General features: G+C 37.7%; 2 protein-coding genes across 2 annotated transcripts; one reads left to right on the top strand and one right to left on the bottom strand.

Annotated features, from left to right (window-relative positions):
* The first annotated feature begins 465 nt into the window (after nt 1-465).
* On the top strand, nt 466-3419 carry LOC108216870 (probable envelope ADP,ATP carrier protein, chloroplastic). Its single transcript, XM_017389725.2, has 10 exons — nt 466-838; nt 1231-1287; nt 1500-1562; nt 1694-1750; nt 1832-1915; nt 2183-2251; nt 2342-2454; nt 2548-2717; nt 2821-2899; nt 3201-3419. The coding sequence occupies exons 1-10, from the start codon at nt 509-511 to the stop codon at nt 3322-3324; spliced, it is 1146 nt and encodes a 381-aa protein (XP_017245214.1). The 5' UTR covers nt 466-508; the 3' UTR covers nt 3325-3419.
* A 308-nt stretch (nt 3420-3727) lies between these two features.
* On the bottom strand, nt 3728-11263 carry LOC108217693 (pleiotropic drug resistance protein 2). The gene is made up of 20 exons (XM_017390574.2): nt 10829-11263; nt 10605-10725; nt 10075-10163; nt 9688-9772; nt 9296-9586; nt 9130-9220; nt 8151-9051; nt 7823-7983; nt 7559-7662; nt 7295-7460; nt 7092-7214; nt 6877-7016; nt 6329-6661; nt 5925-6215; nt 5266-5349; nt 5011-5144; nt 4703-4930; nt 4443-4614; nt 4109-4363; nt 3728-4027 (listed from the first exon to the last, which is right to left on the bottom strand). The coding sequence occupies exons 1-20, from the start codon at nt 11200-11202 to the stop codon at nt 3758-3760; spliced, it is 4413 nt and encodes a 1470-aa protein (XP_017246063.1). The 5' UTR covers nt 11203-11263; the 3' UTR covers nt 3728-3757.
* Between the last annotated feature and the right edge of the window lie 1139 nt (nt 11264-12402).

Raw genomic sequence — 12402 nt, 5'->3', positions numbered from 1 at the left:
CATTGTGTAATCAAAACATGTTGTTCCAGATCACAATTGGCTCTCTTGTATTGGCGAAGAAGATGAGTGAGTGCAAAAACACCATACCATTACATATATCACCATCCTGGAAGTGGAAAGCCCTCACAAGCACTTTATGTCCAAATCAATATATGCAAACAATCATATGCTTCTTGAAAATTTGTTTTCATATAAACCACTATGTTCGCCCTTATGGGGGGCAAACATTTATGCATTCTTATGTGGTGTTCGCCCTTGGCAAGGGCGAACATGTATCCCTTCTTCTGTGGTGTTCGCCCCTGGTGTATATGAATTAGGGTGGTTAGTTTTGTAAAGTGAAAAAAAGGGTGGTTAGTTTTGTAAAGAATTCGTTCAGGGTGGTTAGTAAATTGAAGGAGCCCAAAGATAACAGCCACAAAGTGTAATTTACCCTGCTCATATAAACCTCGAGACTTTACCTTATCTTCTTCATCTTCAAACCAACAAAACTCCCTCCATTCTCCCTGAAATGGCCTCACCAAACCCCTCAAAACCCGACGGACCAACCTTCACATGGCACCGCATTCCGGGCCTCGACTCTTCACCTTGTGCACCCACTAGTGCGTGCAATTCAGGAGCCAAGCTGCAGCTTTCTAGTGCAGGTTTTGCCTGTGTTTCACTGGTGGAAAAGAGGGAGGACAGAGAGTTTGCGCCAAGCATGGCGCAGCTGTTGAAGTATCCGTTGGCCATGTTCGCGTTGGTTCCAAGAGAGGCCGCTCTGTTTGCGGCTGGTGCAGTGGCTGGAGCTGCTGCTAAGTCTTGTACTGCGCCCCTAGACCGTGTCAAGCTGCTTATGCAGGTCAAATTTATGCGCATTTGTGGTTGTGAATTATGTTGGATTAATGTAGATACATGCAAATGATGAGATGACCAATTCTTCGAAAAATTTATACATTACATTTCCCCTGTAAATTTGTTAATTTGTTCACATTTTTTTATGAAATTGAGTGGCATGAGCCACAGCTCAATTTTTTGGACTTATTGACAATTTGGGCACTTGAAATTTTGATTTTGAGGAGTTTTTATCGAATATTTAGCCAGAGTTCGTGTTGGAGTTTGATTAGATTATTACTAGAGTTGAAGGATTGAAATGCAGGGGTGTTAAATTATGTAAACATCAGGGTGTATGTTGCTATTGTTTTTTCAATTTTATATGCTGTATAAGCTAGCCAGACGTATTCTATACTGCAGACTCATGGTCTGAGAGCAGGCGGGGAGGGTGCTAGAAACTCATTTGGATTCTTAGAGGTATCTGTTTCTATCTTTTTTTTCTCTATATACAAGTTAAGATGTTACCTTTGTCTGTGGACTGTGAACATAGTAGCATCGCAATTGACCTTCACATAAGTATCATCTGTAGCCCAAAATTTAAGGATTAAGATATATATACCAAATTCATGATGTTTTGCTCCTCTTGCATTGTTCAAGTAATTCATTGTGCGTGTGGAACATAAATGCAGGCGCTTGCAGTAATTGGGAAGGAAGATGGACTAAGAGGGTACTGGAAAGGAAACCTTCCTCAGGTCCTTCATGTCATCACTCGTGTTTATATTTGAAATAGACGTTTTCCTTACTGAATTCAAGACTTTCCTTATAAATGTTTTAAAGTCTGCAGTGTTGTTATATGCTGATTTTATTTTAGCTTATTGTGTAGGTGATACGTGTCATACCTTATAGTGCAGTACAATTGTTTGCTTACGAAACCTACAAGGTAATGCTAAATCCAGTGTGCAAATTTTGTTAGTCTTACAGTAATTGCAGTTTTTAATCTGTCTTAGTTTTGGAATTGTAGAAACTGTTCGAAGGAGAGGATGGTGAGCTCTCTGTTATAGGAAGACTTGCAGCAGGCGCATGTGCAGGCATGACCTCAACTTTCGTAAGTTATAGAGCAGATGGAATTGTTAAAACTAAAAACACAAGCACGTAAACGTAGTATATAACTGTTAATAACGTCGAAAGAGTGGTGTCAGTCTTGTTACAATTTTATGTAAGTAAAAGAAGTTCTTGTTCAAGAATCTTGACAACTAATATCTATTGTCAGTGAATATGTAATTTGTTAATCATACATCAGTATCATATCTTGAGTACTAGTTGTGTCTCTGAGTGGACTTAGATTTCAATCTTTTCCTTTGAATTCTTGAAGGTTACGTATCCCCTAGATGTGCTGAGGTTACGGTTAGCTGTTGAACCAGGGCGCAGAACAATGTCAGAGGTTAAAATAGTTTATGCTGATTATATCTAAGCTTTAGAAAAACACCGTCTGGAATCTGAAAGTAAAGTGTTCTTATTGTACTTTTTTCAGGTTACCCTAAACATGCTGAGAGACGAGGGACTAGCAGCGTTTTACAAGGGGCTTGGGCCTTCTCTTATTGGCATAGCCCCTTACATTGCTGTGAACTTTTGTGTTTTTGACTTGTGAGCTTATGCAGTCTGCAAAATGTTTTGAAGTTTAGTAGATAATGAAGGACTATCTTCTTGAATTTGGACTTGAGTTATTTTCTGATGTAGGGTGAAAAAATCATTGCCAGAGAAATATCAAAAGAAGACTGAAGCGTCACTAGTTACTGCTTTGGTGTCAGCTACCATTGCCACACTGATGTGTTACCCCTTGGACACAGTGCGACGACAAATGCAACTGAAGAATGCACCTTACAAGACATTTTTTGATGCATTTCCAGGTGATTGCTTTTTTATTGAAAAATAGCGATTACTGATAAACATTTCATGCGCTATCTTTTTCTTTGTTGCGCCTGTTTCCATTTGCAGTGTTTTACGTTGTAGGTATTGTGGAACGAGATGGTTTGGCTGGATTATACAGGGGCTTTCTCCCGAATGCACTGAAAACATTACCCAACAGCAGGTTTATGTGTTTTCCTTTCATTTAGTTTTTTTCCTCCTTTCATCTTTCTTTAGATCGTTTACTATGTCGTTCACATTCATATACGTTTGGCCTTTTTAAAAAAAAATAAAATAATCGGCCAGTTAGTTTCAGGTTTCCAGCTAGTCGTGTCTTTGAATTATGTAATGATCTCGTTAAAGTTCATGATTTGTTGGTGCACTTAGTTAAATAACTTATGCTTATAAACTGAACTACTCTTCTTGTTGTGGCGGGACTTGGTGTATTGTTCATAGTTACCATCTTCATCCATTTATCATTGCAGCATTAGGCTTACAACCTTTGACACTGTTAAACGCTTGATTGCAACGGGCGAAAAGGAGTTGCAAAGAATTGTGGAGGACAATCAGAAGAAGCAAAAGCAGAGTGCTACTGATTACACAGTGTAGATTATTTTTGTTAAACCATTCAATATATAGAACTCATTTTTTGTGGGCATTGCTTGTCCAGCCATAAGCACTTGTAGGATATGTGCTCTGAGCTTGTACTAAATTTACCTCCCAGCTCAAATTTTGTAGGGATGCTACATATTTTGGTAGTTTCAAGACCATACAAAATAGTTAGCTTGGCTTAAGGCCCATTCATTTTGGTAGTTTCTTTCCCGCTGGTAAACTTGAGAATTTGAAACGACAGCTCAAATCATGTCATTTGAATTCCAACATTTGAAATGAAATACACGTTCCTAACATGTCAATGTTACATTCATTATTCCTTCGTGCCTTGGTAAAAATCTTTTCATTTTGTACAGGGGAAATTAATGTCAAACACATGATGCAAAAGTTGCAAGACATGTAACTAGGTAAAAGTACTGAATACTGTCATTTATCTCCTTTGGAAATTCAGAAACTTAATGCCATAAGCAAAAACAAAGGCGAAAAGAACTGCCCAACCAATATGTGCTAAAACAACATACCCGAGGAAATCAGATTCGTATCCTAAAACATCTTTCAGATAATCTTTTACTGATACACTATCTTCTTCAAATCTCACGACAAGGTCCTTACTCTCACCAAGCTGAGATGTGATCAAGCCATAGATTGTCCATGCGATCGGGGAGCCCCAGTAGTACCATCTCCACCAGATTGGTATTTGCTGCAATTTCCGAACAATGCAGATGTTATATTTAGTTAGATGAACTAAGAATAAATTCCAGCATTATGTAGTTTTTCTTACAGTCCTAGGGATGAGGAAGCCGGAGAACAAGTTCCATAAACCGAGGAAGAATGACATGGTAATAGCAGCAACTTGGAAGTTTGGAGTGAGGGCAACAAGCATCATTCCGTACAATGTGAAATAAACAAAACACATGCACACAAAAAAGAAGAAGAAAAGAAACTTTTCGATTTGCAGGGGGAATCCAATCATAGTAAACAGTAGAAGGCTATAGATGAATGTCTGGATGAAAACATAAACAACCTCGATAGCCACCTGCAGCATAACAAACAATCGTTCTGAGCAAATGTGGAACACTAATATTAATCAAATTGACAGTAGTGTTATGTGTTACCTGAGCAAATGCATATGGCAGTGCTGAATACATCCCTGCTGCTCTTTCGCGATAGAAAACTGTTCTTTCGACTGCAACAACAGACTGTACAGCCCCCACACTTGTTCCCCCAAGAAACAAAATAGAAGAATACATAGCTCCTAGCAGATTTAAGAGGTCTTGTTCTTTTTGGCTGTAGATATACCAGTAGAGTTATAAATACCAATATTACGCCAACAAAGAGGGCATGCTATGATTACATAGTAAGATCTCGTGCTTACATATTTTGCCCTTGTCCCCAAAAAATTAATCCAAATATTATACCAAATCCTGTTGACATCAGGAAGCGGATAGCATTGTACTCTGGATGCCTCCAGTCTGACCAGTGCTGCTTCCATAAGCAAGCCTTACATTGAGTAAAAAAGGGTTGTGCATATTGGGTCGGAAAATGCAAGTCCTCAGAGCCTTGTGCTTGATTGCTTAGTTCTTTAATGAGTTTTATATTGCTCCTGAATGGGAAAGGATGTTGCTGTTAACATTGAAAAGACTCGTCCGAGACTGCAGTGAGTAGTTAGACAAAACTGCATACCTGTACAGATCAGATTTTTCATAAATTTCTGCAAAGTCAATATCAAGCTGGGACTCCACAGCTGCAGAGCTGACATCCAGCATCCATGTTGCTGGATTTTGACCGTCTTTACATTTGGGAATTCCTGAAACTGACTGCAATACATCTGATATTATCAATTCAGAATTGAAAAAAAAATACAACATTGATATGGGATTTCTATCTGCTGAAACATCTTGCACTAACTAATAAGTACCGAAAATATGTAGCACTCACTTCAAAATATTTTACGAGCATATGAGACTGTTGTCCGAGAGCTCCAGCATAAATAACTTGGCCTCCTCTTTTCATCAACAGAAGCTGATAATGACAAGTTACAAGTTTTAAGGAAAGCAAAGCTACTTTCTTCAAATCTTATATAAACCTCTAATATATGTACAGAGTCCAACATCAGGCAAGTTAAAATTGTGAAGTACTAGATACACCTCCTTGTGGAAGAGTAATCTTCGTATGTCAATTTACGAATAAGCTCTATAAATAGATGCAATTTATAACTTTTCATAAAATCACCAAATTTCAGTTGTAGTTAAAAGCACCACATGTACCAAAGCTGGTAAATTTGAACATTGAACATATGAAATAGTTTAACTGGTTGCTCAGTACATGTAATTAGTTGAATGATGTTAAGCTTGATAAAACATGTGCTTCACTTCCGATTCTGTAACTTGTGAAACATGTCATCGTTAAACCAGCTTATATGTGAGGGGTACGTGTAAATGGCGGGCTAGATATAATTTTATAATCACAGATATTAAGTTCTTGAAGAACTGCACACGTATGACTTGATTTGCAAGCATATGGTTACTTTCTACCATATTGCAAGATTGTTGTTTCAACATATATAACAAGTGAAGGAAATTAAATTTAGTATGCACCTCGTCAAAAGCTTCAAAAATATCTATGCTTGGCTGATGAATTGTACACACAACAGTTCTCCCTGTATCCACTGTGTTCCTCACAGTTCTCATGACAATTGCCGCTGCTCTAGCATCTAAGCCTGATGTTGGCTCATCCAAAAAAATGATCGAGGGATTAGCAACCAATTCTACTGCAATAGTAAGCCTCTTTCTTTGTTCAGTTGATAGACCATTTACTCCTGGGAGTCCAACTAGCGCGTTTCTCAGCCCATTTAACTCAACTAACTCCATTATTTCCTCAACAAACATCTGAAAAACGACAATTTTTTAAAATGTCAACCTTATCTGATTTATTTACACAAAATTAGTAGACACAGACATGTCTGCAATCAAAGTAGCGAGCGAAATCAAACTAACCGTACCTTTTGTATTTCATTCGACACATCTGGACCAAGGCGTAACCATGCTGAGTACACAAGAGATTCATGGATGGTAACATGTGGAGAATGAATGTCGTTCTGTTCACAATAACCACTGACGCGGGCAAAAGTTGCTTGGTTCTTTGGATAACCTGAAATGCTAATACTTCCTTCAATGTACCCTCCAGTTTTTCTTCCTGCCAACACATCCATCAATGTGGTCTTTCCAGCACCACTCACACCAACTAATGCTGTCAAAACACCAGGCCTGAAAGCACCACTCACATCTCGTAGCAATTGGAGACGATGCTCTAGAATTCCTTGACTCTTCATTTCCTGAATAAACACATGGTTTTTACTGTAAGAATCTACAGCATCAACAATCACCGCATATATTCTACTCTGATGGAAAACTATTAGTCATAATACTAGCACAACAGTCTCCACCAGTGTATATGGGTACATTAATCTAAAATATTTTAAGAACAGTAGTGATAATATACCGGAAAAGTAACATATAGCAGAAGAGGGAATTAGGACAAGTGACTTACAGGGGGCATATCAACATAGTAATTTACATGTTCAAATGCAAGTGAGAGGGGCTTGAAAGGAAGCACCATTCCTCTTTTGTTGTCTTTTTCAACGCCAAAATTGGTGCGATGTGGAGTGTTCCTTACTGCCATATCTATACCTGTTGTAGTTTAAATCACATAAATTTTTACTGAATAAAAGGGTTTCCATAAGTATCAAGCTAAAGTGGCAAAACCTTTATGCAAAGGAGCATTGGATGCTGAGTTCTGGTCAGCAGACACCTTTAAGTTGGAGGAGAACTTGTTCTTTTTCTTACTGTTAGCATCATCATTAACGACAGACTTGGAACTTCCAAAGGCTGCATTCATTATCAAATTCTTAGATACAGCCCAAAAAAACCATCTTTCTAATTGATGCTAGTCAAAAGATGCATCTTACGGTTTAGGTATGTCAGTGCCAGGATAAAGAGGATGTTTAAGACGATTGAATAGGCAAATAATGCAAATACACATATCCAGTACATATATCCATCCAGAAACATCCCTCTGCTTGCCAGAAGAACCTTTCCGATGGTTGGTTGATCTATCCTTGTGTCTGTATTGGGCTGTTAAAAATAACTTATTAAGTTTCCGTAATGATCCTCATATAGTGTCAATCAATGTATGCAAAGGCAACTGATAAAATCAAATCAGTTGAACTTACACCATTCCATCTCTCATCAAGAAATTCATTGACAGCTATGGCATTCTGCCCATACATCAATGGAGAAATATAATAGCCCCATTTCAGCCAAGATACTATGTCATCTGCAACATATGAAAAAGGGTCTACTTTAGCCAAGTTCTGTGTATGTGGCAATTGTGGACTCTCGGGAGAATAGGACCATGACATTGTAGTCATATCTCATAAATATTAGAAGTGTAAGGTCTAGAGGTAGCGCAAGATTCTATTAATCCAGTAACCTACCTTTTGCGACTATAAATCCACCAAGGAGTAAGACCAATAGCAACGCAAAAGTACCAAGTGAACTTGAAACAACCTGTATCCTTGAAACCGCTGCAATGAAACGGAAGAGAGACAAAGCCATTTGATTTATGCCAACATACGCCAACAATTGGCACAGGAACCTACAATACAAGCCAAATTAATATTTCTTTTAGTATATATTATATATACATTGCTATTAAAACTAACATAAAATTGAAAGTTGCCAATTCAGCCATTGTTTCTGCAAATGTTGAATTCCCTCCAAGAAGACAATATAACCAGTTTCAAGAACAAATTTAATGCATACCGAGTAGCATCTGGAGCAAAACCCATTGTGTAATATGTTAGAATTGTCCATATCAATGACTCCATAACTGATATAGGTATTCTAAGGACACATATTGGTATTGCAAACGCCCATGCTGGAAAAAACAATGAATCTCTTTGCTTAAAGAAGACAGGAAGTCTCATCAGTGTAAGTCCTAGCTCTGCTGCCCCATTGAACATCACATTGGTGAGACCGAAAAAAAGTGCACCAAAAAACTTTCCTCCATCTGCAGCTTGACCACTAGGCATCTGTGATCTAAAGAACACTGTAAAAGCAATAATTGACATGATAGTGATCTGGACGGTCTTGAATATGTATAAGAAGGAGTTGCGCTTCATCAATAACCATTCCCTTGAGAAGGATGCCTTGAGGAGTTCCATGTTGGAAATACCATATCTTTCTTTCACTAATGCAGCCGGATGGGTTTGAGCTCTATCATAAGGAATCGAGAGATCGTCAGTGATTCTCTGGCCAACATGAAACGAGCCAAATTGGTGGACAAATTCAGGAACAGAAACATAGTGGTATGGTTCATTCTTATTGTACCAGTATTGTTCTTGATCTTTCTCTGAAGTAACCTCCTGAAGAAAGTCCCCAACTCCTTTTCTATCAGGGCATTTGAATCCCACAGTTTCAAAGAATTCAAGAATATTATCTCGGGGACCTTGATAGACAATTTGACCTTCTGAAAGGAGTATGATGTCATCAAAAAGATCAAAAGTTTCAGGTGCAGGCTGGAGAAGAGATATTATCATGCTTACATCCATGATATGGACCATTTGCCTCATATACTTGACAATTTGATAAGTGGTAGAACTGTCTAGACCTGTTGAAATATCATCCATGAAAAAAACCTTTGCAGGGCCACCCAGCATTTCCCCTAATACAATGTTGTCAGATCAGCAAGTGTAATAGGAATAATCTGAAATATTAAAAACACAATAGCTTGTTCATATACCGGTAGTGACACGCTTCTTCTGCCCACCAGAGATGCCCCTTCTCATCACATCTCCTACCATTATATCAGCACAAATGTCCAATCCCAGTATCTGGTACATAAACTTACAGTTGATACATGACTCATTTTAGATAGTAAATAAAGATAAAAAAAGAAACATGCAAACCTTGAGAACATAATCAGTGACCAAACTAGAGTGTTGGCCTGACATAGCCGTGGCTTTCATGAAAGCATCTATCTCTGCATCTGGCTTGATGCCTGCATCTTTTTCTCTTCTTGTCAGTTCTGACAGGAGATCATATCTTGTTCCAACTCCCAGACAACGTCCAGAGAAGTCCAATGTCTCTCTTACTGTTAATTCACCATGGTGAAGATCATGTTGCCCTATATATGCACAGGTCCTCTGTGGAATGAATTCTGACATGTCATGGCCGCAATAACTTACTTGTCCAGTGACCTGGCCAAAATATTATAAAATGTAACTAAATAGAGAAGCAAATATCAGCAACACAGGCAAAATGGTCAATTTTCACACAGTGAAAGGTGTCGTTTACACACCCTTAGATCCTTTCCCAGAACCCCTGCAAGGGTCTTTAAGAAAGTAGTCTTTCCAGACCCCGGAGGCCCCAAAAGAAGTGTCAACCTGTAAAAAATAAAAAATAAGAGAATTGACAGAATACTATAAGAAATTCAATCCATAAAATAGAACTAACGAACTGTTTGTGACATTTTTGGACACAGAATTTTTGGTAATGCACATTTTATGCAGCAACCGTGTGAAAATAAAAATGTTCAAGGACATGCTTTGAGTTCTGAATACTTTTTCTGTATCATCTGCACGACTGTTGCTTTTATGACCACTGTCTTGGTTAGAGTACGAAGGACCTTTTTTTTTCTTTTCTAGAATTCGGGTGATAACATCTATAATGGTAGATTTTCATGTACCTTGATGGTTTTACCACTCCATTCACCTTATGGAGTATTTCAACTGTCTTTCTCATTGATGGAGCAAGTCTTAACATACGAAGAACATCCTGTTTACGAAAGAAATTTATAAGAGAAGTATGACATTAGTTAAGATTGATATTCTTATAGGATCATTAATCATCTCTAAAAAACAAATTGTCAAATAATAAATTAGTTAAACTGTGGCTATATCAAAAAGCTGTGAGTTCCGCAGAAAAACATATCATACGAGAGTTCAAACTCATCATAGTTTTAGCAAGAGATGAATAAATTGCACGACTTGCTTCTGGATAAGCAAAAATCCTGATCCCGGATATTCATATATGCATGCTCTATTCCTCCAGCAAAGTTTCATTCTGTTTTTCCTTACGAAATTCCTTCATGGAAAATGACTCTTGTTTTTATTTTTGATATCTATTGAAATAAGGCAAACTAGCTTGCATAAACCTACACAACTTATGACAATGAAAAGGGTATTGTCAATAGGATTTGTACACAACAGAGAGTACCTCTATGGTATTTAAGAAGGCATTTGGGAGCGTTGGAAGTGACCTCGATCCGATATAGGCATCTGCTTCAACTGACAAGTGTTGAAACCGCACTTCAACCTTGGGAATACTGATTCCAACCCTATTGCAAAACAATTTTATAAATCCATCGATTCTGCCAAAAAAAAATTAAAAATCTATAATCATACTTGACACCTTAAAGGTATCACAGTTTTACTTCTCACCTGTCAGTTCGATCACGAATTCTACGTAGAAGCCTCTCATTATCCTCTTCAACAACTCTAAGTATACTCTCCAGAAGGATCTTCTTGTCTTGCACTCCCAAAGTAGCCACATTCATTGTGTGATGAACTACATTTCCATCTTCAAGAACTTGCTTTACCATTCCATGTCTTAACCTATCATATGTGGGAAGCCTTTCGATGGCGGCCCACTTGAGATCTTGCTCATCATCCTCTCTTCCATTCTGCTGAAATAAATCTCCTCCTGGGGAATCAAACACCTCCCGGAGACTTGCTGAGGACCATCTTAAACTGCCGGATGATCTATTCATACTCGTCCTTCGGCTCATCGACTTTGCCAGCTCTTCTGTAGCCATTGCTGATCCAAATTATCCACTCTAAACAGTGTCAAGTATCAAGCTAAAGAGCATCACTCAACAACTAATGTACACAAAGTACTCACCTATAATGGCAACATTTATAGTAATACTCCAACCGTCCCACAGTTCTTTTGTCTTGTTTGACTTTTTATAGTTGAATTGACTAAATTTTGACCTGAGTAATTATTCTTGCATGATTTACTAAAAATCGAAAAATACATCTTAAAGTAGAATAAATGTAGATTTTTGTAATATACCTTTTATATTTTTTTTCAATTATTTAATATATGTAAATTTCAGTCAAATTGACTACAAAAAGTCAAACAAGACAAAAGAATTGAGACCGAGTAAGTATTAAAAATCTTGATTTTTTTTTTTTGCAAGGAAAAATTCTTGATTTGTACATGCAGGAAGAAAGGTAACATAAAAGGGCAAGTGACTTATGAAAATAATCCTTCATGGGGAACTTGTAGCAAATAAGCTTGGGGAAGAGAGTGACACATGAGTCAAGGGACTGCACTAAGTGGTCAAAAAAGTTTAACTAGATTTGGCATTTTTCTGTGTCTTGCATGCATTGCTAGATTTTGAATACCAGCTCTAGCCGGCTAGAAGAGGAGAGGTGCCCCATGAATTGACATGCTTTTCACAGTTTAATACACAACAAGACTGCAATTATTCATGGCTTCATTATGCTATGTCACAATTACTGCCGTCTATCCATTGCATCGTGCCGTCTTATCGACGATAAGCAAACAACTACCAAAATCACTCAACATAGATATTTTGTAAATTCTCTTACAAGATCCTGCATGTCAGAACATCAGTTAATCTAAGAAATCAATCTAACTTTCCCATAAAGTTAACTAGTGTCTGGCGCGTGTAGCTTGAGTTGGAGAAAGCATGGTTATTAACCAAAGCATTCGATATTTAAATCGTGCGGGCATAAACTTTTTCCGCACTCTCGCTGCTCGATGAGTCAGATCTACATTAAACATATTGGGTCTGTGACGGGCATAGTTGGGGTGTCCCGAAATTACACCTTTTAATTAACTAGTGCCCTTCAAATGATCATATAATTAGTCCTTGATTGTGCATTTGTAAAAATAAGGGAAACACGAGACTATAATATGAAACTTTTTGATACTTAGTTTGGTGACAAATCTAGGACATTATTAAATCTTATTTTTATAAGAGAAA

This window comes from Daucus carota, chromosome 4 (genome assembly GCF_001625215.2).
Source record: "Daucus carota subsp. sativus chromosome 4, DH1 v3.0, whole genome shotgun sequence".
NCBI lineage: Eukaryota > Viridiplantae > Streptophyta > Magnoliopsida > Apiales > Apiaceae > Daucus > Daucus carota.
Note: the sequence above shows the minus strand (reverse complement) of the source record. Positions and strands in the feature narration are given on the sequence as shown.

Coding starts and splice junctions, on each gene's coding strand:
- LOC108217693 (XM_017390574.2), bottom strand. CDS start 11,202: ATGGCTACAGAAGAGCTGGCAAAGTCGATGAGCCGAAGGACGAGTATG. Junction 7,215..7,294: donor GGCACTGACATACCTAAACC/GTAAGATGCATC, acceptor TAATGAATGCAG/CCTTTGGAAGTTCCAAGTCT. Junction 5,145..5,265: donor TGCTCGTAAAATATTTTGAA/GTGAGTGCTACA, acceptor GATGTATTGCAG/TCAGTTTCAGGAATTCCCAA.
- LOC108216870 (XM_017389725.2), top strand. CDS start 509: ATGGCCTCACCAAACCCCTCAAAACCCGACGGACCAACCTTCACATGG. Junction 1,288..1,499: donor ACTCATTTGGATTCTTAGAG/GTATCTGTTTCT, acceptor ACATAAATGCAG/GCGCTTGCAGTAATTGGGAA. Junction 1,563..1,693: donor GGAAAGGAAACCTTCCTCAG/GTCCTTCATGTC, acceptor CTTATTGTGTAG/GTGATACGTGTCATACCTTA.